The 22,620-nt window shown below is 39.1% G+C and overlaps 3 protein-coding genes across 5 annotated transcripts in view; all 3 read right to left on the bottom strand.

Annotated features, from left to right (window-relative positions):
- The window catches only part of acsl4a (acyl-CoA synthetase long chain family member 4a), a 33,357-nt gene extending 32,970 nt beyond the window's left edge, over window positions 1–387 (bottom strand). For both annotated transcript variants that reach the window (XM_088924993.1, XM_088924995.1), the window contains exon 1: window positions 341–387. The gene's annotated coding sequence lies outside the window, so the exon portion shown is untranslated. The remainder of the gene's footprint in view (window positions 1–340) is intronic.
- Window positions 388–1,876: 1,489 nt separating this feature from the next.
- pin4 (protein (peptidylprolyl cis/trans isomerase) NIMA-interacting, 4 (parvulin)) lies at window positions 1,877–7,448 on the bottom strand. Its single transcript, XM_088924992.1, has 4 exons — window positions 7,287–7,448; window positions 5,869–5,939; window positions 5,380–5,499; window positions 1,877–3,023 (listed from the first exon to the last, which is right to left on the bottom strand). Exons 1-4 carry the CDS (start codon window positions 7,324–7,326, stop codon window positions 2,865–2,867), a joined length of 390 nt encoding a protein of 129 aa, XP_088781118.1. The 5' UTR covers window positions 7,327–7,448; the 3' UTR covers window positions 1,877–2,864.
- Window positions 7,449–11,634: 4,186 nt separating this feature from the next.
- Window positions 11,635–20,512, bottom strand: LOC148828608 (mitochondrial ornithine transporter 1-like). 2 transcript variants are annotated; one of them, XM_088925438.1, is made up of 7 exons: window positions 20,321–20,512; window positions 19,576–19,736; window positions 16,299–16,557; window positions 15,443–15,583; window positions 13,823–13,995; window positions 12,353–12,511; window positions 11,635–12,187 (listed from the first exon to the last, which is right to left on the bottom strand). In XM_088925438.1, exons 2-7 carry the CDS (start codon window positions 19,643–19,645, stop codon window positions 12,063–12,065), a joined length of 927 nt encoding a protein of 308 aa, XP_088781564.1. In that variant the 5' UTR covers window positions 19,646–19,736; window positions 20,321–20,512; the 3' UTR covers window positions 11,635–12,062. The 2 variants fall into 2 exon arrangements, with proteins under 2 accessions (XP_088781564.1, XP_088781565.1); XM_088925439.1 differs by lacking the exon at window positions 15,443–15,583 and having other exon boundaries at window positions 20,321–20,500.
- Window positions 20,513–22,620: the final 2,108 nt, after the last annotated feature.

Below are 22,620 nucleotides of genomic sequence, written 5' to 3'. Positions count from 1 at the left end.
GTGCTCCCATCACTTTCGATTTATTTATTTCACAAAGCCAGTCAAGATCTGACTTACCTGTCTAACCGTTAAAGCACGTTACTTCTCGCTGTAGACACGTCCCAGCACACAAGAGGAACTACAGTTACGGACACGTTTTGCTTCCTCATGAGGCAAGCATGTTAGGACTACTGGATGTTTTTAACGTAAAGGCGTGATATAACTTTCGCTTAGCTTTTCGGATATATTAAATATTGTTGACAGTTAGGTATATTAGGCTAATACAGCAAATACACAGTAACTAGCCATGACAGTAGTAAAACTAACGAGAGCGTTAGTGACTGCCGGCTTTAATTCTTACCTGTAACACGCCGGCCAAGAGCTGCTTCTTTCTCTGAACGAAGAAATGTTTGACCGAAAGTAACCTCTCACCTTCCGGAGAAAACCCGGAAACAAGACGTCATCTGACTCCATCCTTTTGTAGCCAATAGCCGCTGACATAATGGCCACACCTTCAACGAGCCTCGCTAACTTTTTTTTTAAAGCATTGCTGGAGGAAGTGAATGTCTCTTCCTAGCGGTAACGTGAAGTGCAGAACAAATGCGTTTTGGAGGAGCTTTCTTTCACGAAAAGAGCTCTCGGATTTTTGCACCTTATTTTTCATCTCTCACTAAACTGTTTCTCTTCACGCGCTTATACAATATAAAACGACGTAAAAAGACTAACGAAAGTCTCTATTTCTGCAAGTGACCCAGATCCATGAAAGGCAGAGAAACTTGGTACAAACGCACAGTTAACCGTATGTTTGCCAGAATGCAGCAGACAAGAGCTCCCATAAAATCAGACGAAGTTCATTTTTGTATGATGCGTAAACTCGATTTCTTCCTCCATTATGTAATTCACATAAGGAGCTTAAGTTTAGCCAGCAGCCTTATCACTCTGCAACTCACAACTGGCAACCCACTGAAGCTCAAGCAGGTGTGAGCCTGGTCAGCACCTGGATGGGAGACCTCCTGGGAAAAACTAAGGTTGCTGCTGGAAGAGGTGTTAGTGGGGCCAGCAGGGGGCGCTCACCCGGCAGTCCATGTGGGTCCGAATGCCCCAGTATAGTGACGGGGACACTATACTGTATACAGGCACCGTCCTTCAGATGAGATGTAAAACCAAGGTCCTGACTCTCTGTGGTCATTAAAAATCCCAGGGTGTTTCTTGAAAAGAGTAGGGGTGTAACCCTGGTGTCCTGGCCAAACTTCCAATTGGCCCTTACCAATCATGGCCTCCTAATAATTACCATCTATGAATTGGCTTCATTACCTATTCTCCTCCCCACTGATAGCCGATGTGTGGTGAGCGTTCTGGCGCACTATGGCTGCCGTGGCATCATCCAGGTGGATGCTGCACATTGGTGATGGTGGAGGGGAGTCCCCATTACCTGTAAAGCGCTTTGAGTGGAGTGTCCAGAAAAAGCACTATATAAGTGTAAGCAATTATTAATTATAAGTTAGACACATCTGCTTTCCCTGTTATCTTTATTAATACGTACCTCCATAGTATGCACGTCGCATAAGTAGTATGTAATAAAACAAAAACTATTTAATAGCCTCTCTAAAATGCACAGTATTAAGTAATGTTTCTCTTGGAAACTATCATCATTACACCACAAAAAGCAGTGATTTATATATTCTACCACATTATATATCTGAGCAATGGTTTGTACCTACAGAATATTTATAGCTCAAGCTACATTGACAGCTTTATACTCGCTGATTAAGACCAAGTATAAATATCAAGTTGATGTTTATGTTTTATTTTAAAAGATTACTGTTGCAAAAATCCTAATAAAGATACATTAAAACAACAAAAAAATATTGTTGTTGACAAAAAAAGTTAGAACAGGTTTTAAAGTTCCCAAGAAGTAATAACTTTAATAAAATACTCAAATATCAGGCAGATTTCATAAGAACTAATACAGAATATGAATATGTAGTCATATCATATCAAAATGTAGTCTCTAATGTCTGATTTTTCTATGTTACTATAAAAGATAATTAAACATTTTATCAGTGATGTTGCTCGTAATGAAGTACTAACACGAATATGCAATCCAATACTGACCTTCACTCTAAATTTTACTTAAAGTGAATGTGTCTCCATACACTACTTATGGTCCCCCAGAACTGAGGTATTATATGTATTTGTTCCAATAAATCAAATATATGCATGGAATTACCCAATAATAAAACATACATTGTACTTTTCTTTCATTTTAATCCCAAGGTAAAAAAAAAACTGTTTGACTCTAAAGCAAAAACAAGTTTTGATCTTGCTGCCCTCTCAAGACATTAGGAGGGCACTATACAAAATAGATATAAAACATTTCCCCAAACATTCCAGGAGTTGTTTAACAGCAGGAAGAAAGTCATGGAAAATCTACACAAGCTGTTTTTTTAACTGTTATATGAAATGCAGCTAAGTGCAAAACTATTTTTATTCTTCACAAAAGTCCTCCCATTTTATGCTTATTTTATGCACAAAGAGCACAGTCACCTTTTCCCATTCAAAATCAATCTGGTACAAGAAATGAGCAGTGAATTTACTGGGATTTTATTTTCCAAATCAATACCCACCCACACTCATTTTCTTTATGTATCCAAAGTGTTTTACAATTGCATATGAAATCAGAGCAGATTGTGTTTTTTAACAGCTATGAACATTTTCCTCATCGTGATGCTTGCACGTAACCACTTCTTGAGAGTTTTATGATAGTATTAAGATTTCTACATCAAACAAGCAGTATCTCTATGAGTTCTGAACTCCTCTCCCAAAAATAAATAACGTTTAAAAAAAAAAGGGGGATGATGCCCAGCTTGATTCTTCCTGAAGCGTTATTTCTTGCCCTCCACCATGATGATGTGATACCCAAACTTGGTCTTCACTGGCGGGTCTGTGTACACAGGCTTGTCCATGGTGCTGACCGGCAGGGCAAAAGCTGCATCTTGAAAAGGCCCGACCATAGAGCCTCTGGTCATCCAGCCCAAGTCTCCCTGTCGCACCCAGAGGAAAGACCAGCTCAGCATTTTTTGTACAACTGGACAGAATTCCTAACCAAAAAGCTCCACTTAGAAAACTGTCAGTAATCTGCACTGCAAACACAGAACCACGATTATACTGTACCTACCAAAAATGTAACAAAGAAAAAACAAGAATATGTAAATTATACAGGAGCAACATAAACTGTGTCCATAACATTATGTGAAAGCGATTCTAAGGTATAGAAATGTTGAAACAATGTTAATGGCTACTGCTGTTCATAATTTACCATAATATACAAGATTTTTATTCATGTAAATTTAACACTAAAATACTGTAGTACTGTATACAGTTGAGAAGATAATAAAATTGAGAAAATACACCATCCAGTGACCAAAAGTGTGAATAAAAACCGGTATTTACAACATCACTTATCTATATGTAAATGGGACAAAGTCTATGCAGGTTTTACTAGTGTATATGGGAGTCTCAATTCCATCATGCACTCTGCAGATTTACTGCTCATACAACCCCATCAACAGGAAAGACCAAGTGAATTCTGTGAAGGCTCTGCTTCATCCTCACAACAAAAAGGGATCAGTATGACTTTTTTAATCTGTGGTTTGTAAAACGGCTTTCTTTTTTCAGTTTTTGTTTCCTTTTGCAATTACACCAATAATAATTGACAAGATGATTTTTACCAGACTGTTGTGTACAGGTATAGTAGGTAAGCAAAGACATTTTCAATGAGGCAACTAAAGGGATAAGAAACTAAGAGCTGGTTATTGCACACCTGAACAGCCGGTATTGAGAATGGTGCCACACTGTAAATAAACAGAGCTCACAATGGAAATTATTTTTGGAGTGAGAACTCTGCTGTGACTGGATAAGAAAAGCTTCAACATTGATTCTTAAATTCACAGTACACAAATTTCAGCACAAAAGCTGACACTACGGTTCTTCCAAACATTCCGCCCATTAATCATCCACAGTGAAGAAATGTCTTGGTCTCCTACATCTACATGTTTTTCACCCTAAATAAGATAAAGTACCCAGATTTGAGAATCACTCCATTTAATTGACTTCACCTTTCTTTCTTTAGAGTGTACGGTGAATTTGGCACACTTCTGAGAAGTGACTTGAACGTACCGAATCTGGTTCATCTTAAATTAGCCATGTTCAATACATTAATTAAAAAAAATAACATCTCCCATGCCCTGAGTTAGCATTAGACTCTTATAGTGGCGGTGAGAGAAAATGACTAATGAAAGATCAGTTACAGTACAAAAGGTGCAGTGAATAAAGCCTTTGGTTAGTCATGCTTACTTTTTTTGTGCAGATGGGGTTGGGATAAAACAAATTATTAAATATAATGTTCATGGACTGCAAAAGTATTTATTAATTTGGTACTTTAGCATATATACTAGCAAAGGTATGTGTGATTTTATTATTTCAGTTAGGGATTATAATCTACGTGTTGTTCTTCTTTCTACACCATTATAATCTAAGGGCATTCTATCCTCTTAGGTTAGGCAAGCAGAGAGGAGGCCACACTATATAAACACAACTGCTTTGGAGATGGTCCGCAGCATCAAGTTTTTGGGCATTCACATCATCAATAATCTGACTTGGTCCCGTGACACAGACGAAGTAATCACAGAAGCACACCAGCACCTCTATTTCCTTAGACAACTCCGGAGATCTGGTATGTCTTCACAATCACTCACAAATGTACAACAGAGAAAGCATTTTCACCAGATGCATTACAGTGTGTTGTGATAAGTGCTCAGAACACAACCATAAAAGAGCTACAGAAGGGGCTGGAGACAGCCCAGGCCATCACTGGTATAGAACTCCTCTCCATTCATCCCATCTTCAGTACACACTGCCTCAGAATGGCAAAAGATTTATGAGCATAAAAGCCCGAACCTCAAGTTTTAAAGAGAACGTCTTTCTCAGCCATAAGACTTCTTAAAACCGCCCCTTAATTCTCCTACTACCCATTTATACCCCTTTATTTTTGGACTGAACTCACAACACTGTCACTACCTGTTTTTTGCATATTACAACTAATCGAATCCTGCTGAAAATTACAGTTGTTACTTTTCTCATGTATACGGCTGCTACTGGTATTTTACATTGCAACTTTCCGCTATGTTTTAGGCGTACATGCTATTGTTTTATGTTCTGGTCTCCAATAATTTGAGATGCCATTTGTTATGTGTGAAAACACACACAAAGGAAGCATTTCATTGTACTCAGGTACAAACAAACCCGAAACTTGAAAATCTGAAAGTCTGTTGCCGTCTACAGGTATTCTAATCTGTCGGTTGTTTTAGCCCGTCTCATCCAGATGCATTTCTCACTTACTCCTTGTCTCGCTTTGTCTTCACTGTATTGTGAGGCGACTTCACTGAACCGCACCCCAGACTTCAGTTTTTCCATGGCCTCCATTGATTTGCTGTGTTTTTCACAAAGAATATGTCGGACCTGAAATAAATTATAAGTGTGTGTGTGAGAGAGAGAGGGGATCAACATGCAAGCTACAGTAAACGTTAGAAAAGTACAGAAAGGGAATTCTTTTTGGTATTATACTGCCAATCGGCTTCCCAATACAAACATCTGAAAACACTATCACAAGATCCCATGAAGTGTTTCGTAAGATATTTATTCAACGTTGCACAAGATTTCATAATCGTAAGATTATTCGTGAAGCATTCCACTGTTAACAACGTTGAATGCTTTTTGCCATTTTGACACTAGGGAGGTAAACAGAGTTATAACAGTCAATTTCAATTCCCCACTGGAAATGAAACACTTTACAAATGTCTGACACAAAGTTCAACGGTGCCACTGTACCTTAACTGCATTTCCCCCTTTTTGCGGTTTTTCTTTTTTCTCAGAGTCACCACCTCCAGAAGCGCCAGCTCCTAAACATGGCAGAAAGACACCAGCACAGATATAGTGGTAAAAAAATAATAACTATTTATATAGCATTTTAAAGGCATCTTCTCACGGTGACTTTTTATAGGAAAAGTACAGAAAAGAGTTAAAACAACAAAAACAGTAACAAAGACAGGAGATACCAAAATTAGCACATAGAAACAGAAAGGTTTAGAATGCAGCAGAAGATACAAAGGGGCCAACGCAGACATCAATTAAATAAAAGCCTTTTCCGAAGAAGGTTTTGAGTCTGGATTTGAAAGCGCTCAGGAAAGATGATTCTCTGATATCCTGGGGGACAGATTTCCAGACCTCAGAGGCATAGCAAGAGAAGGCCCTGTCACCCGTATGACACCCACAGTCAGATGAAGAAAGGTTGCGATGATGATGATGATCATTCAGACAGGTACTGAGAGGCCAAGTCATGTAGAGCCTTATAGGTGAGCATGAGTTGACACAAAACCTTATACAGCAGGAAGCCACTAGTACAAGGACATCAGGACCAGATTAACGTGACCACTTGCATATGACGTGGTCAGGATTCCGACTGACGAATTCTGGACATACTGAGGTTTGTTCAGTGTGGATTTAGATACAGTAATCAATGCTACAGAAGACGATTGTGTTGACAAGCTTTTCAGCTACAGTGAGGGACAATACAGGACATAGTCTGGTGATATTTCGGATATGTTCGATGTTTTTTAAATATTTTGCAAATGTGGATCAAACGTCAAGTCGGGAACAAATATCACCCCCGCGTTCTTCAATTTAGACTGAAATTCAAGTACAGTGCCATCCACAGATGGGGTTCCTGCAGTGGCTTTACATAGTTAATGGAAGGCGGCAAGAAGCATTACTTCAGTCCTGTCGTACTTTACGTTTGAGTCATCCAGGTATTGGAGAGCGCAGAGACAGCCACATCAGTGTCACGTTTGTATGCACTTAGATTTGAGTATCATAAGCACAGAAATGATCATTCAGACCATGTGACCTAAATACAGTACACAGTATTATGTAGTTCCCGAGAATAATATTTCGGGGAAAAATAAAGTTACATACGTTTTGCTGGAGACACACATATAACGTATTTTCACATGTGGACACTGTAAACTAGAGATTCAACAAACGGGATGTATGCATTGATTAAGAACAGTTTAAATCACATTAAATTCAAATGTTTAAAATACCTGACAGAAAAAAATAAAAATAACGCGAGTAACCAACATTTTATTTAAATGTAACGGACCTCCTTGACTGCAGCAGCCCCCAATTAGTAGTCTCTTGCTAATAATGCCGTGTGGATTAAATAAAAATAGTAAATCAACTCTGTTTACCTTTTCCTCCCTTGCCGGCCTTTCCCTGTTTCGGCGGCATTGTCCGTTTTTTCTCAATTCGAAAAACTTTCAAATATTTAAAATAAAATCAAGGCTCATAACACGCAGACTTACAGAAGTCTGCAGACTGTGCAACAGATCTCCCCAATTTAATCAGCGTGAGCCCAGCAGGAAAAACGTCAATAAATCGCGACCAGTTGCACAGCATCGCTAGATTCCTGCGCCGGAGCAGTAAAGCAGCGACACAACAACCAAAGAGTGAAAGCCTACAGAGGTGTGTATGTACCCAGATAAAATCTTCATCACACTTGCTAGCGCCACCTAGCCAGGAGGATTGAAAACGCCTGCGAGTTACTCTATTCGTGTGTGCTTTGTGTAATTAATGGAATTTCAATGAATGAAGCACAGTAGTCGTAAAATCTATTTCACATAAAACATTATTTATTCTCAATGCAAGCATTTATTTAGATAGTAAATTTACTGCAAATATACTGTAAATGAATGTGCACAATTTAAAACATCAATTGTAGTTTAGTCCTTAAGTGCTATGATACATTCAGGACAAATTGCCTAGTAATAAAAATATACCTACGAAAAAAGGGCAATTATTTGTTTTGTGAAGGTACATAATCACATGGACATAAGAAATATCCACAGGTTTGAGCAAGTGTTCAATGGTTTATTAGCACATTTGAGCTGAGCACCATGGCATGCTGCAGAATGGAGAGACCTGCAGTTTAACTGACAGGTAGACAGAATTCATTGTCACCTCCTAGGTTAAAGACAGGCTCCAATCTGATGAGAAATGTTGATAATACTGCACAGATGCAACATGCTTTCTAAGAACACAGGTTTAGAAATGTATATATTAATAAATAAATTCAGAATATAAATAAAAATTAATCAATTTAAAAAAATATTAAAATAGGCCTGTATCTGTTCTAGCAAAAATAATCTGTCTCCAATATCACATGACTTGGTGACAGTGCTACCTCAATCTCGGCATCTGTAGAGTCTCCACTATCACCACTGAAAGTACTGGTGATTCTTCAGCTTGCTTTAGTTTCATTTTCTCTTTCCTTGGTTATGTGCTTTTAAATGTACTGACAGACCAAATGTCTCTCCACACTGATTGCAGCAGTATGAGCCCTGTCCTTTGTGAGTTTGTGGGTGCACTTTTAAATTTTCCATTCAAATGAATTTTCTCCCACACTGACTGCAACAGTACGTCCCTCCAGAGTGTGTGCGCTGGTGCTTTTTCAAGTCATTTGACAACAAAAAACCCTTCCCACACTGACAGTAGCAGTATACTCTTTCTTCTCTGTGAATCTGCTGGTGGTATTTCAGTTGTCTCGACTGACTGCAGCTGTATGGTCTCTCCCCTGTGTGAATTCGCTTGTGTGTTCTTAAACCTTCTTATTGACTGAAGCGTTTGCCACACTGATTACACAAATATGGTCTTTCTCCTTTGTGAATACGCAGAAGGTTTTTAAATTGTTCTAAGTGAGTGAGCCTCTTCTTACAATGAATACAGCAATATGCTCTCTCTCCTGTGTGAATTCACCGGTGTATTTTAATGCTGCCTGACTGACTAAATTTCTTCCCACACTGACCACATTAATGTGATCTCTGTCCAGCCTGAATGCCCTGGCTGTCTGAGATACTGACACTTTCTCCGCTCTGTATGTTGTGTTCTTTCCCTTCAGGGTCATTCTCGTTTATAGATACTAGGGTGAGTGTGCTGAAGTCTACATGTTGTTGTGCATGTTCTAATGACAGTCTCTCCAATTTAACTGAAGGAGACCTCAGGAATTTATAGCGTGGGATAGTCTAGTCTTCCCAATTCCTTGGCTCTGTTGCCCTTCATTACTTTCAAAGTCATCTATATAAATGTTCTTGCCGAGTGTGATCTACCTCAGCCCTGATCCCTTCACTGCATATAGAAGTTACTTCAATCTCTTCTTTCATATGGTTAGAATGTTTCTCAAAGGGATCAGTTTTGATGTGCACACATCCCTGCTGAATATTACCAGCAACCTGCTCTTTAGTGTGACCAGGCTGTAGGTCAGTATGCAGCTCTACAGTGTACATTAACTGGTGCTGGGAATCCTGTTCCACAGTATTAACAGCATCCAGTTCATTCAGTTCCTCTTGTTTGTAATTGTGTGCAATGACAAATGACAATTGAAACGATCTCAGATGACATCAAAACTGGGCTTTTGGGACTTACTCATCCCCATTATAGTGGACATTAATGGGTGAAACTCAGGTTGAGAAAACATGCATACTCACAGTGAAATACAGTAGTATGTTTCACACCAATGAATCTTTAGCTGCTATGATAGTGAAGTGGATTTTTAAATTGAAAATACCCCAATATATTTTTAATTGCTTCCAATATGTCTTTTTTTAAAGCTTACACTATTAAGTGTGATGTATTAACAAGCACAAGGATATAAAAAAAACAAAGACTTTCACATTGAGTGGGAAAAGAAGGATAAATTATTTTAACACAACGACAGCTGTGTTTTTCAATTATAAGGCAAACCTGGCTCAGGCTAAAAGGGCAATGTTGAAAAGACATTTTAAAATGGTTCCTAAAAACAAAGGTGAGGACTTTCCGGTTGAAATAGCTCCAACAGGGTGTGTAAACTTAAATCATGCCTATGGCACAACAGCCAATGTTTACTAAGCAAACCACCAAATCCAAGGCCAGAATAATTCCTTCACTTATTGTTAGTGATCTAATATAAATAACAAAAAATATTTGCTGAAAAAATTAAGGAAGATGGGATTTTAAAGCAGTATTCTTTGAAGCATTGTTCAACAATTTAAAAATAAAAAATATGAAGTAACTTGAGCTTTCAGTAACTGATCGGATTAAATCAATATCTGAAGATGTTTCTTTTTAGTCAAAGACTACCATTGAAAACTGTATTTCTTCATCTTTGGTTTAATTAATTGGTGTTCTTTACATAAAACATCATAAAAAAATTGGCGATGATGGTTTTTGATGATAGCAGGTCACCCCACTGTGGAAAAAACGAGGGCACATGATATTTATCCTGCCCTCAAAAACCACATACTGTAATATGTCAAGCGGCAAACTTAAAACCAATGGTTTGTATACAATGTGAAGTGAAACCAAAGTTAGGACCTTTGTTGTTAAAGCTGAATATTCAGTTTATTTTCCATAACACTTCAGAGAAAGCTGTTCAAATGTTTACATCATTACAGTTTTAACCACACATACAGTATACAGTATGGGAGGTGATTAAAACTGTGGTAGAAGTATTGCAACAATTCCTTGATCTTCTGCTGCGAATCAAGTTTTTTGTTCATTTTTAACATTTCCAGTGAGTAAAATGCTACAGACCAATTCCACCACAAAGCTACACGTGAACCAACAATCTCCACCATCCTCATAGCATGTGACACAGTTGTCAGTGATTTTACGGTGGGGGTAATGCAATTAGTGAAGGACAACAAGAATCTGTTTCAAGCTCATGTTGGATCTCTTCCAAATTTAAAGAAATGATCTACATTTTGTTACAGTTGGTGATCTAGTCAAGTTCTAGTCAAAAAGATCTAGACAAAAATGAAAACTCGGCAGCCACCAGGAAGATGGTATTTAATGCAGATAAGTGCAGATAGGAAAATAAAAACTATATTTAAAATGGGAAAACTGAGCTATTTTTTTTACTATGTGGAAAAAATGTTGACAACATTTACAGCACATCTACTACACAATGTGGGAAAGCAATGAAAAAACCAAACGTTAGGAAATAGTTAAAAGTATAGAATTTAAAACACGGGACATTACATTAAATTGTATAATGCAGTAAACTTGTAGAAAAGTGAAAATTGTGTACACTATTGGTCATCACATTACAAATATTACTGCTTTGGAATCCCAATTCATTTATTTCACCAAGTCAATAACTTAATGAATCAATTAAACATAAAATTAATTCAAGAACTGCTAGTCAGTTTTATAAATAATTCTGGCCTGGAGCACATTTTATGTGGCGTTTGCATGTTCTCCTAACAGCTACATGGGTGTTCTCTGGTTACTATAGTTCTCTTGTTTAGTTCAGAAACGTCTCTAAATAATCTGTGTGCATTCATAGTTTGTTAGACAGGTGATCTAATTACTCAACCGTAAAAATTCTAACCCAGCTTTGTGGTGCTTTATAGATAACTGTGTCTGTAACAAAGTGAATGTTTTGAGTAATAAACTGTAAAAGAAAAATCCTATATATGGTTCTGAAAATTATTTTTTGAACAAAATCCAGAACATAATGATGCAGTTCAATGAATCAGTGAGGAAACAGAAAGAGTCACAAAATTAAATTAAAAACTTTATTTTTTGTGTAAAACACTTTTGTAATAGTACACAGCTAGGTTAAAAGAAACATTTCTTTACAGAAATGAAGTGTTCAAGCCTTGTTGCATTCAAACAAAAACAAATTGAGCACAGCACCATGAAATTCTGCTCCTGCCTCTTATTAAAGTGACTGTGCAAACTGTGGCTACACAAATCTTAATCAAAATCAAATACCCCAATTAAAGTCGTATACCTTTTAGGATTCTAATAGTGCTTGAAAAAAGGTAAACTTTTACAAATCATCATCAATACAGTTAACAAGGCATAGAATTACACCGACATTTCAAAATTTACAAAGTTTACAATAAAAGTGTTAAAATACTCTTTTGTGCAGAAACATTTTGATAGGACAGCAGATGTAATTAAAACAGTTCAAACCAGGCATGTGCTCAGATAGCAGCTACTTGGTCACTCAGGGCTCTTCTGGTCAGTTCATAAGCAAGGAAAAGGGCTCCATTGGAAGGGAATGCTCGCACTACAGTGGGGGTCAGTCCACAGTACAAGGCTGTAACACCTGAAGAATAATAATTATTATTAATAATTGCTTACACCTATATATCGCTTTTTACACTCCACTCAAAATGCTTTACAGGTAATGGGGACTCCCCCAAAGAATGTGACACAGTACCCCGTAGTCCTCTGCTAGTGACAACTCAAGCAAAGTCTCAATATTTCTTACCTTCAGTTCTAAGGATGTTGATAAAGGACACGAGGAACCCAGCCTGCTTGCCACTCATGGACAGGACCTGGATTCTGGACTTCACTGAGTCAATGGGATAAACCGCAAGCCAGAAGAATGCCCCCCCAATGCCTCCACTCACAACCAGCAGTGCTGCATCTGCATGGAGGAGGGCAGAGTGGCAGTGAGACTTCACAGTGAGCCACACGGGGCAACCAGCTCATTAATACCGTGGGCCATATTTACGATAACATTTCTCAGGAATTTACCTTAAGAGCACAACTTAAAAATCAAAAACAAACTCCTCATTTTACTACATTAAAAAAATAAAATTTTAAACTTGCTTATAGAGACTCCTTACTTTGCATCCTGGATGCTTCATTGAGTAATACAGGCCCAGGTGGATGTTTTATTAAAATGGTTCTGTATAGTCTGACCAATGTGTCTTAATTTTACAACTCTTAAGACCTATAAAAAATACCATTGATTACTTCTCTCTAAATCAGGAGGTCTTAACCTCAGTTCCTAGAGGGCCACAATGTCTTTTGGTTTTAATTTTATAGTTTGTGTTCTCAATTTAATTAAGGAAAAATTGAATTATTTTCTCCATCTAGATGAATTTAAGTGTACTGCATTTAATTTCACCCCCACAGTCGCTTGATTCATGCAATTATTTCCAGGTATAGTGTCTTTAAAGCCCTGTAAGCCTGGAAAAGAGCTATATAATTATCCAATTAATCAAGCAATTAAAGCAAATAAGTAACAAAGCTCAGGTGGAAAGAAAGCTACAATGCACTGCAGCCCTCCAGGAAAGGGGTTTGAGATCTAAACGAGTCTTGAAAACCTAATTTTATATATTTTAAAGTGGTTTCTGTAAGGCAAAGTAATCCAATCCAGGTTTGCTAAATGGGACCCTATATGCTTCATTTAGTAAAGTCTTGTTTTACTCCCCTCCCTCTTCATGGCTTGCTTGCCCTTCAGCTGCAAGGGATGAGTGAATTTCTCTTTAAAATAAAATCCACTGACAGCCCATTTTCACAGGCAATGATTTCTATTTATAAATCTTTCCTAACAATAAGAATTACAGTACAGAAAAATTGACTGTACAAGATCCCCAGAAAAAAAAATAGAATTTTCTTGAAACGGATTATAAACTGGATTTTTGTGAAGTGCATGCTTTTTAAAAAGTGCTCTTGGCAGTTTTTGCCATATACATCTCCCCGGCGGAAATCCCCAATAGAAGGCTTCACCTCAAAGCTAAATCTGAAAGGAGGAACTCGAAGACGGACAGGCAAGAAGTGTGCGTGTTTGTGCACTGCCAGCAGATTTTCATTTTGTATTCTGATCTGTTATGGAAATGTTTTCCCCTCCGTTTTCCTAACCCCTGCGAGACACAATAGCTTTTACGCTCATCAAGATTCTCCAGCTGAAGAGACTATATCATTTCCAAGACTAGTAGTTCAGCCTCACCCAACTCATCCTTTGACATTCCCGGCTTGGTGAAAAAGGTCCTGCTAATTTCATATCCTCCAAAGAAGAAGAAATAACCGGGCACCTCCCTCAGCCAAGTGCTTGTTAGCCCCTGAAACAAGCCCTGGGGTCCTTCAGTCTTCATGATGTCCCTCACTATAGACCAGGCAGAGCTGGGACACAGAAGAAAAAGATGAACACCCCAGACCTGCCCTGAAGAAGAAAGACAGGAACCACCCCGTTTCACGTTCATGTCAATTTCCTATGCCATTTGCTTTCTCACATGACGGAGGTGCAGCTTTCAATGACTGAAAAGGTAAAAATGTTCAGAGCCTAGAGAAGGCGCTTTCCAGCATGCTATTGACGTCACTGCAGTGGTTTAACCAATGCTAATAAAATGGAGGGGTTCGGGTTTAATTTGAAAGTTATGCGATATCGTGATCATGATCCCTCATTTTTTTCCCCTTTAAAAATCTGGAGAAAAAAAAACAGTCTAGGATAAATCTGTGTGGCTCTTGCAAGTTCCCCGATCTTTATCCTACTGAAACATCTATGGAGGAGTGTGACGGGGATGGGGGGGAGGACTGAAAATAGTGACTCCATCATAAATACACATACACTGTTACACTGAAATAAGATAAAACAGCGGGTAAAACCCACAGCTGTCTGACAGAATCATATTGATAGTGGCCACAGTCCGATAGGAGGATGATGGAAGTTTACAGTAAACTGGGAGTACTTCCACTGCTCAGTTTTATTTTAAAGGTATTTAACATGTCACATAAATCTACAGTTAATGCCGACTCGAAAGCTGGCATTATAACTCTCAAGATGATCCTATAAATATTGACCTCAAACATACATTTAAAGCAAACAGACCACAGCTTTAAATGCCTGTACCCCCTGTTAAACTATAAACATGGGTGTTTGTATGGTTTTCTAAAAACATTGAACAAAAAGACTGAAAAAGAGAGGAAGTCTTTTGTCCCATTTAGCCCTGTTTCATTCAACCATTTCTTAGAAAGAAGCCAGGGTATGGCTGAGTAATGAGTCCCACAGCCCAACTTGGGAGATACAGAGCTTTACAACTGGCACAAAGCAAAGCAAGAGCACAGTGAAAACAATAGTACACAGTGGAAGTGTACAAAACAAAATGAATATGTAGGAGAAGAGACCATCTGGAAAGTATATATTGTATTTGTCCATGCATTTTTGTTTTCCTCTTTATCCTTTAGAGGGTTACAGTGAATTGGATCCTCAGGGCTCATGGTAAAAGGCAAGAGGCCCCAGTCCATTGAAGGACACGCACCCATTTTCTCAGACACATGCAGTTCACACTTTAGAAACACCAATCAACCAGGATAACAGGTGTTTAAACTGTAGGAGAAAACTGGAGCACTCAGAAAACCCAAGCAAAATCCACACACACAGAGCCCAATTCTAACCCAGGACACTGGAGCCGTCACCAATCGCAATAACCTCTACCCATTGTTTTCAGTGTGAAAATTACTAGCATGGGTCCAATCGGTCCAATATATTTGGAAACCGTACAATTTTGACCCTCCTTCTTCCCAAAACAGCAACATATGATAAAATGTGATCAGCTGGAGAGTTGCTTACACCCGATATGCCAAAGAGGTTTTGCCGGCCACTTTCATTTCATGGAGAGCCTGCATCCGGCACTTCACCAGCTCTGTGGGACACAGCACTAGAGAGGAGAACACAGACGCGATTGAGCCCGCCATGGCATTCTGCAGGTCACTGGAAGGAACAGAGATCACCACAGGAGCTGCTAAGTGCATAGTCTTACAAGTCACTCATACAGCCTTCAACTACTCAGACACAGACAACAAAAGACTACATTCCTTTCTCTGAAAATGGGAAAGGTTAAACACAGGAGCCCACCTCAGTGAAATAAAAAAAAAATCAATTTTAAATCATTTAGACTGCACACTAAGTTCACATCCATCCCAATGATAAAAGAACATGAAGGAGTGGTAGAAATCTTTATGATTCTGTAGCAAACTGATATTTTCTCCCCCCCCCCTTCAGAGAGGACCTCTAAAGAGTGCAGAAGATAACAGTTAATGACCAGGGCACAGAGATATCTCAACATCCCAGGAAAAGTCCAGCTTTCTCTCTTAAACAGAGAGGAGAAAAAATTGCATTGGGAATTCATTGTGCCTTATTCTTAACGACACACAAATAACAGGGATATAATAATAATAATAATAATAATAATAATAATAATTTGTCCAAGTCTAGCCACATTAAAATAAGCACACTATTTCCTGAAGACCTTCCTTGTCATCATTTTATCAAGGTTCTTCATTTTAATATAGAACAGCAAATCTCTTAAAGAGAAGACGTCCATCATTGTTACACAAGTTATGCCCTACAAAAATATCAAATATGTTGTTTCGATAACATTAGTCAACAGTACTTCTAGAAGCATTATTCGATTTCCAGCCCTCACCTGAGCTTGGATACGCTCTCCAGTCCAAACAGCCGCCTAGTGAGCTGTTGACAGAACCCATAGCAGGCAAAGAGGACAGCGTTCTCGGCCACATTTGCCAGTAGCGCGGGCATCGTGCCCTGATAGAGCCCGTGCAGCCCATCCTGCCGGTAGGTTCTCAGTGAACAGTCCACAAAACCCCGATACATTGTTGGAAAGGTCTGCATCTTCACCTTCACCGTGTCGAAAGGCTGCCCGCTCAGCACACATGCCACACCCCCTGAAACAGACAAGAGCACCAGACAGCAGGCTGAGTGCAATTCTCTTAACTGGGTCGGGGTCTGATCAGAAACATCCCCCTTGTGCACAAAAGCAGAGACATGCAAGAAGAACAAGTGACATTAAATTAGAACACTGGCTTGGAACACATCAAGCCTTTTAAGATTTGAAATCAACCAAACTTAACCTCTCGTCATGATGTTAACCCAGCCTATGTCACTCAGAACAACAGAGTAAATGGTGGTGAATATACTGTAAAGAACAAAGAACAATGATTCTAAAATCAATGCTTCACTGTATTCTAACGAAACCTGGCTCAACGCGGCTATTTGGTCAACTAATATCGCATTTCCCCCCAAATGAATGAAACATTTCCTCTGCCTCCCCAAGATGCAGTACAAGATTAGAACCTAGTATTTTAAAATTGGATGCCACATTTGGTTATTCCTAGAAACAATCACCCAAACCACAACTGTTTATGAAATTAAAACAATAGTATGAACTTGCATCCATGAACATAATCCTTAAAGAATAAATGATAACCTACCACCTAGCCCATCCCCCCCCCCATTTGTTCCAGTTTGGTTACTACCATCACTTACTTTACAGGGGAACTGTAGTCCCAATTTCTTAGGCTAGTTATTAAATCTTAATAACAAAATTCAGTAATTGACGGCCTTGCATAATTTTTCAAATTCCAAATTAAGCACATATCACGAACTTTGTGAAAGTACCGCATGGTCACCATATTGTCGCCAATCGCTGGTCTCGCCACAGGCAAGAGCAAGAGTTGACGCGAATTGCGATGTGCAGCAGCCCTTCCTGCTCACTAGTCACTCTAATGACTGGTGTAATGCAATGTATGAGCCAATAAGTACAGGCTGTGCAGCAGACATCCTGCAGAAATGCAGAGATGTTCCAACATGATCTGCATGCCAAGCTAACAAGTTGCATTTGTCTGCAAAACCGTCTCAAAGTCAAGAGCAACATTTCTGTTGGATTAGAAGAAATGCATTCACAAGCCTTCTTGTTTACAATACCCTAGGACTACATCACCTCACTAGTTTGGTTGCCTTGTTCTGAATAGCAGGATATGGCACTGTGCATACCTGGAAATTGTGTCTATTTTGTGATGTACAAACCTCCAATTTACATCTTACTTTCATTATAGTTTGAAATTCACTCATCAATGCAGATCGTTTCTAACCCCAAAATATAAAAATAGCGTTGCAGTTCCCCTTTAACAAAAATAATTTATCTACATGTTCAATTTTATGAGCTGTGAAATTTTTATGTGCAGATTTTCAGCCTTGCCTGGAGTTCAGCTACAGAAGAAATCTGATTAGTTCATAACTGACTCAATAAAAGTCTCTCTTAACAAATCACCAGCATTTAAGACAAGTGCAAATAGCTATACGAGATACCCACTGAGCAATAATAAAATCTAATCCACATTTAAAAGGGAGCAGGGAGAGCATCTTTCCAGGGATGAAGTCATTGCACTGGAAATGGGTTCACACAGTCTAACATGCATTTTCAAGCCAGCTTTGACCCAAATGGGGACAGAGTAACCAGACAACAGCTCCCTGCATGATCTGCATGACACAGAAGCTGATACTCTGCACTCTTTCAAGGAATGGCAAGATGAGATCCTAGGATTAATAAACTACTTACTACCATACGGGCCAAATGGGTCAAAAGAGGCTTCCTCTCATCTGCAACTTTCCCTTACCTTCTTAAAGTGGTCGGTCATGAAAATGAAAGGTTTGAAAGTTCATTACTCTAAAGCACACACTCAGTTTGAACGAGTCAAATCACTTGACGATAACATGTCAAATAACCGTGGTCTGTGAAACAAGAAAAACGTGATGTGAACCAGAATTAACCGTCATCGTTTCAACCTGACATCCTGGTCTTTGAAGTCAGCGAAACAGTATAAGCTATCTAATTCAGTTACTCCATACACTTACCCAGGCACTTGCTAGGCTTTGCAGTATGTCAAGATGATGAATAAGAATTTAAGTCAATTTATGGTTTACATTACAAATGTTGACCAAGTGCAGATTATTTTTATTGATTTTCATTTCTCGAGGAATGGAACAACAACTTCACCTATTTAGGTACCCTCATTATAAATAACAATAACATTCATCAAGCCATTTTCTAACCACTTTATCCAATTCAGGGTTGCAGGAGAGCCAGAGCCTACCCCAGCAATGAATGGGTGTGAGACGTGATGCACCCTAGATGGGACGCCAGTCTATCACAGGGCAAACACAAACACTCACTCTACAGACAATTTTCCCAGAAGCCAATTGACCTACTGTACCAGTACATCTCTGGACTGTGGGAGGAAGCTAGAGCACAAAAATAACAAAATCAAAGATAAGAGCTCGCAGAGGAGCTGTAACCTTGGACAGACTGTGTGACATGTGGGACAAGGGAAAGATATCAATGAAGCTCAAGAGGAGTCTGTACAACAGCAAGGTCACACCAGTTCAGCAACATAGCAAACCTGGGCCCTAACAAAGAGTTTGCCCGACTGAATGGCTTCAACTCTCAGCATCTCCTCTGCATTTTATGTATAAAATAATGGAAAAAAAAAGTCAAAGCCAGGTCACAACCCAACCACCTGTCAGTGATATTTCATAGAAGCAAAGTCAGATCACACTACAGTACTGGTCCAGAATTAACAAACAGGCACTAATGGGGCCACCTACTCCAAACACAAAACACTGCCTAAGTTCAAGCCACCAGAAAAGACCTACTGGCTGGAGCCAACTTACAAAGAGACTCCATGATAAATCGCATGACAAGGCAGCAGTCAGCCTTTTGTGACATGAAGCACAAGACTTTAGAAAGGATGCGAGAGCGAAAACAGCTGGTAGCTCATGGTAGCCCACAGAATGCTTTAAACTGAAAAGGGCTCCACACACTCGTTAAGGTTGGGACCCACTGTTATAAAGAGGTACGTATTGTCCAGATTTGCCACTCCACTGTTAAGCGGTACATTACTCACCTGCCGCCCCTGCTGTGAGGTTGATGACAGTTTCGATCAAGGGGTGGACAGTCCCTCTCTCCAGCGACATGTTGTGGCTGTCTGACTGGGGCAAACCCAGTCTCAGGTGGAGACACTGGGTGCTACGCTATAGCACAACAGCACTTAGGGACCCTGTGGTACTGAAAAAACATCAGAATGGCAAAATTACAAGGGTTTACCAGCAGGTCAGGTACCACACTTAAAAACAACTGCAACTGAGCTCGATATGCAAACTGGGACCTCAATTCGAAACAAGCCTTTTATTGGCAAGAGTTCGTTAAATGCACATCCAATACTGTAAGTCCTTTAAAGTGGGAACATAAAAATATGCACCAAAAAAATGTTGCGGAATACGCTTCCTAAATTTAAACGTATTTAACAGAAACACTTTCTAAACTGAAAGAACCACCCCCCAAAAGGTTTACTGAATTTTTATTTTTGATATCACAGTTGAACCAGTCAGGAATATTTACAAGTTAAAATATTGAATATTGAATATTGAATATTGAATAATATATTAGAATATTGCAAACATTTCTTGAATTGCGTATTGGTATGCTGTTATAGCATTCAGATATCTTATCTACCATCCTTCACAACTTTCTCGTGATTTTGTTTACAGTACACAAAGATGAACTGTTCAAAGAACGCTGTGCACCGAACTTGAATTCTTCCTTCAAAAGCCATTAACGCAAATCGCTAAAACTTCGTCTTTTTTACTTACTAAACCAGGTCAGAGGTGGCACCTCCAGACAGTAATCATCCTCGCAGCGTTGCAGTTAGAGAGCAAGTAGAAAAATCAAGGTAGAGGAATTTAAGCAAGTGTGCAACATAAAGTTTAAAAAAGCAACTCAAAGGTTTAACACTTCACTTCATCACTAATCCCTGCATATAACCGGTGCTTTCGAGTTTTATGGAGTTTCGCTGTGGGTGACAGCACGACCTACCGCGTCACCGTGCCGGAGTTCAGGAGTTCAGAGAGGGGAGCAGGTTTTTGTAGTTAAGCGTTTACGTATTATATATTGCATTTAATCAGCGTTGACAACTTATCAGGCTAAGGTCGTGTATGCATTAGTGGTGAAGTCTAAACATATCATTTAATGGTTCTGTTAAATAAGTGTGTTAATTAAGTGCCGTCTCATTTTAACGGCATTTGCAATACGTTTCAAAAATACGAAACTCATGTTTGCTTTGTTATAATAAGAAAACACTTTGCTCCAGAAAGCAGATTTCTCTCGCATCTTCAAAAGTACTACAACACACAGCGCCTTCTCAGCTTCACCGTCTACAGCGTATGGATAGTAGACTTGATTTTAGAGTGACTACAATAGGTATTAGTACCACGTAATGCCAGGCAACACTGTTTTATGAAGTTTAATAACGAAAGTTCGGGCGGGATGACAAGAGTAGCAGAGTTCAATCAGACTCAGCTGTCAGTAATTCAATCGTGACGTAAGTGCCTCACCTAAAACATTATAAATACTACCCACGTCTCACCCTTCCATGCCTCTTTTTTTTTATCCCAATTCCACTCCATCTCTACCTTTACTGCTGCCCCTTGGTCAAAATCCTCACTGTGCCTAGGGGTCCTGGCCTGTTCGTCCTATGGCCAGGAGGTTAAGCTTTCAATACACTTAATTCTTGAGTGTTGTTATTCATATTGAATTGAGAGTTAGTGAAAACGTTGTACAGAAATGTACTGTATTTAAGCAGCACAAGATCTTCTGGAAAGTGAAGTGTACTCCAATTTCAGGTTTAAACAAAGAAGTATTAGCACACCAAGTGACAAAGGAGTGCAGAAGCTAGGTACAGTTAAATCAATAGTGAACAACATGTTTTGTCCAGCTGGATTAAAATACCTCATAAAATAAAAAATGTGAACACCTGATCGTGCACAGTGATAGTACTTAGAAGTCTGATTTCAGATATGTGATTTTATTGTCATTCACCACATTTCTTGCTTTCTTGCAAATACTAAATGTTATAGCCTTACTTACATCACTGTGTTTGTGTGTGATTGCTAATGCATTTGTTCTAGTGTTTTAACATGGCATTATGCTGTAGAATGTGGAACGATTTGTTAATATGTAAGAGAGCTGCCTTACAGCGATATCTGGGAGCAAATGCTGAAACGCAAGCAGTGACTGAGTTCTCTTGGGTTCACTTTTTTTGATAACCAATCAACACTGTGATCATTCTTTCAGAATGCAGTCTTTCTTATCAAGCAATAGTTAGACAGTAATCAGAAGTTAACGAGATTAAGGTAATCCTCTTAGAAATGGCCACGGGCAATTTACACCATTGTAAATGATCAATGTACTTTTCCTTTGATGAGTTCCAAAGTGCAGCCTTGAAGTACAGGAATAGTCTGTACCTGTCTGTACAGTCTGTGTCTGTAGTCAGTGCTTGCAGTACAGTGGAGGTGACGATGGCTGCATGTGTTAGCCACGAAGTCATTGTCATTGCAACATTTTCAACAAACTTTAACTTTTAAGTGAGTCTTTTGTTTTCTACATTCACAAGGGATTGACACACCGGTGGTAAGAATTGGGATGGCTCCCCCATGTCCTGGACAGTAACACTCCACCAGATCATTCGTAAATCATCCGTTTCTAGAGGCCCGGAATGTGATTGACATTTGATTTGATCAGATGAGTAAAATAATGGATCTGTGTGAGTTTGTATGTTCTCCCCATGTTCACATGAGTTTCCTTGAGGTGCTCTGGTTTCCTCCCACAGTCCAAAAAACTTACTGGTAAACATGGTATGAGTGTGTGCATGCCTGTGGATGTGTCTGTCAGCCCTTTGATGGACTGGCATCTCATCCAGGCTGTACCCTGCCTTGCGCCCGTAATTGCTGGGAAAGGCTCTGAAAGAGGGTAGAAAATGAATGGATGGAGCAAATTAATGGGTCCAATTAAATTGGGAATGGTCAACTATCAAATTATACTTGAATAAAATAGGAAAAACTGCATAGGGAATGTGCTGATCTAATGAACAGTTGGAGTATTATATTATTCTGAT

Source organism: Atractosteus spatula, chromosome 9, assembly GCF_055471065.1.
Source record: "Atractosteus spatula isolate fAtrSpa1 chromosome 9, fAtrSpa1.hap1, whole genome shotgun sequence".
NCBI lineage: Eukaryota > Metazoa > Chordata > Actinopteri > Semionotiformes > Lepisosteidae > Atractosteus > Atractosteus spatula.
Note: the sequence above shows the minus strand (reverse complement) of the source record. Positions and strands in the feature narration are given on the sequence as shown.

Coding starts and splice junctions, on each gene's coding strand:
- pin4 (XM_088924992.1), bottom strand. CDS start 7,326: ATGCCGCCGAAACAGGGAAAGGCCGGCAAGGGAGGAAAAG. Junction 5,500..5,868: donor AAGGGGGAAATGCAGTTAAG/GTACAGTGGCAC, acceptor AATTTATTTCAG/GTCCGACATATTCTTTGTGA. Junction 3,024..5,379: donor AAGACAAAGCGAGACAAGGA/GTAAGTGAGAAA, acceptor TGGGTGCGACAG/GGAGACTTGGGCTGGATGAC.
- LOC148828608 (XM_088925438.1), bottom strand. CDS start 19,645: ATGTCGCTGGAGAGAGGGACTGTCCACCCCTTGATCGAAACTGTCATC. Junction 13,996..15,442: donor ACCTCTTTGGCATATCGGGT/GTAAGCAACTCT, acceptor TCTGTGTCCCAG/CTCTGCCTGGTCTATAGTGA. Junction 12,512..13,822: donor AATGTCAAAGGATGAGTTGG/GTGAGGCTGAAC, acceptor TCCTCCATGCAG/ATGCAGCACTGCTGGTTGTG.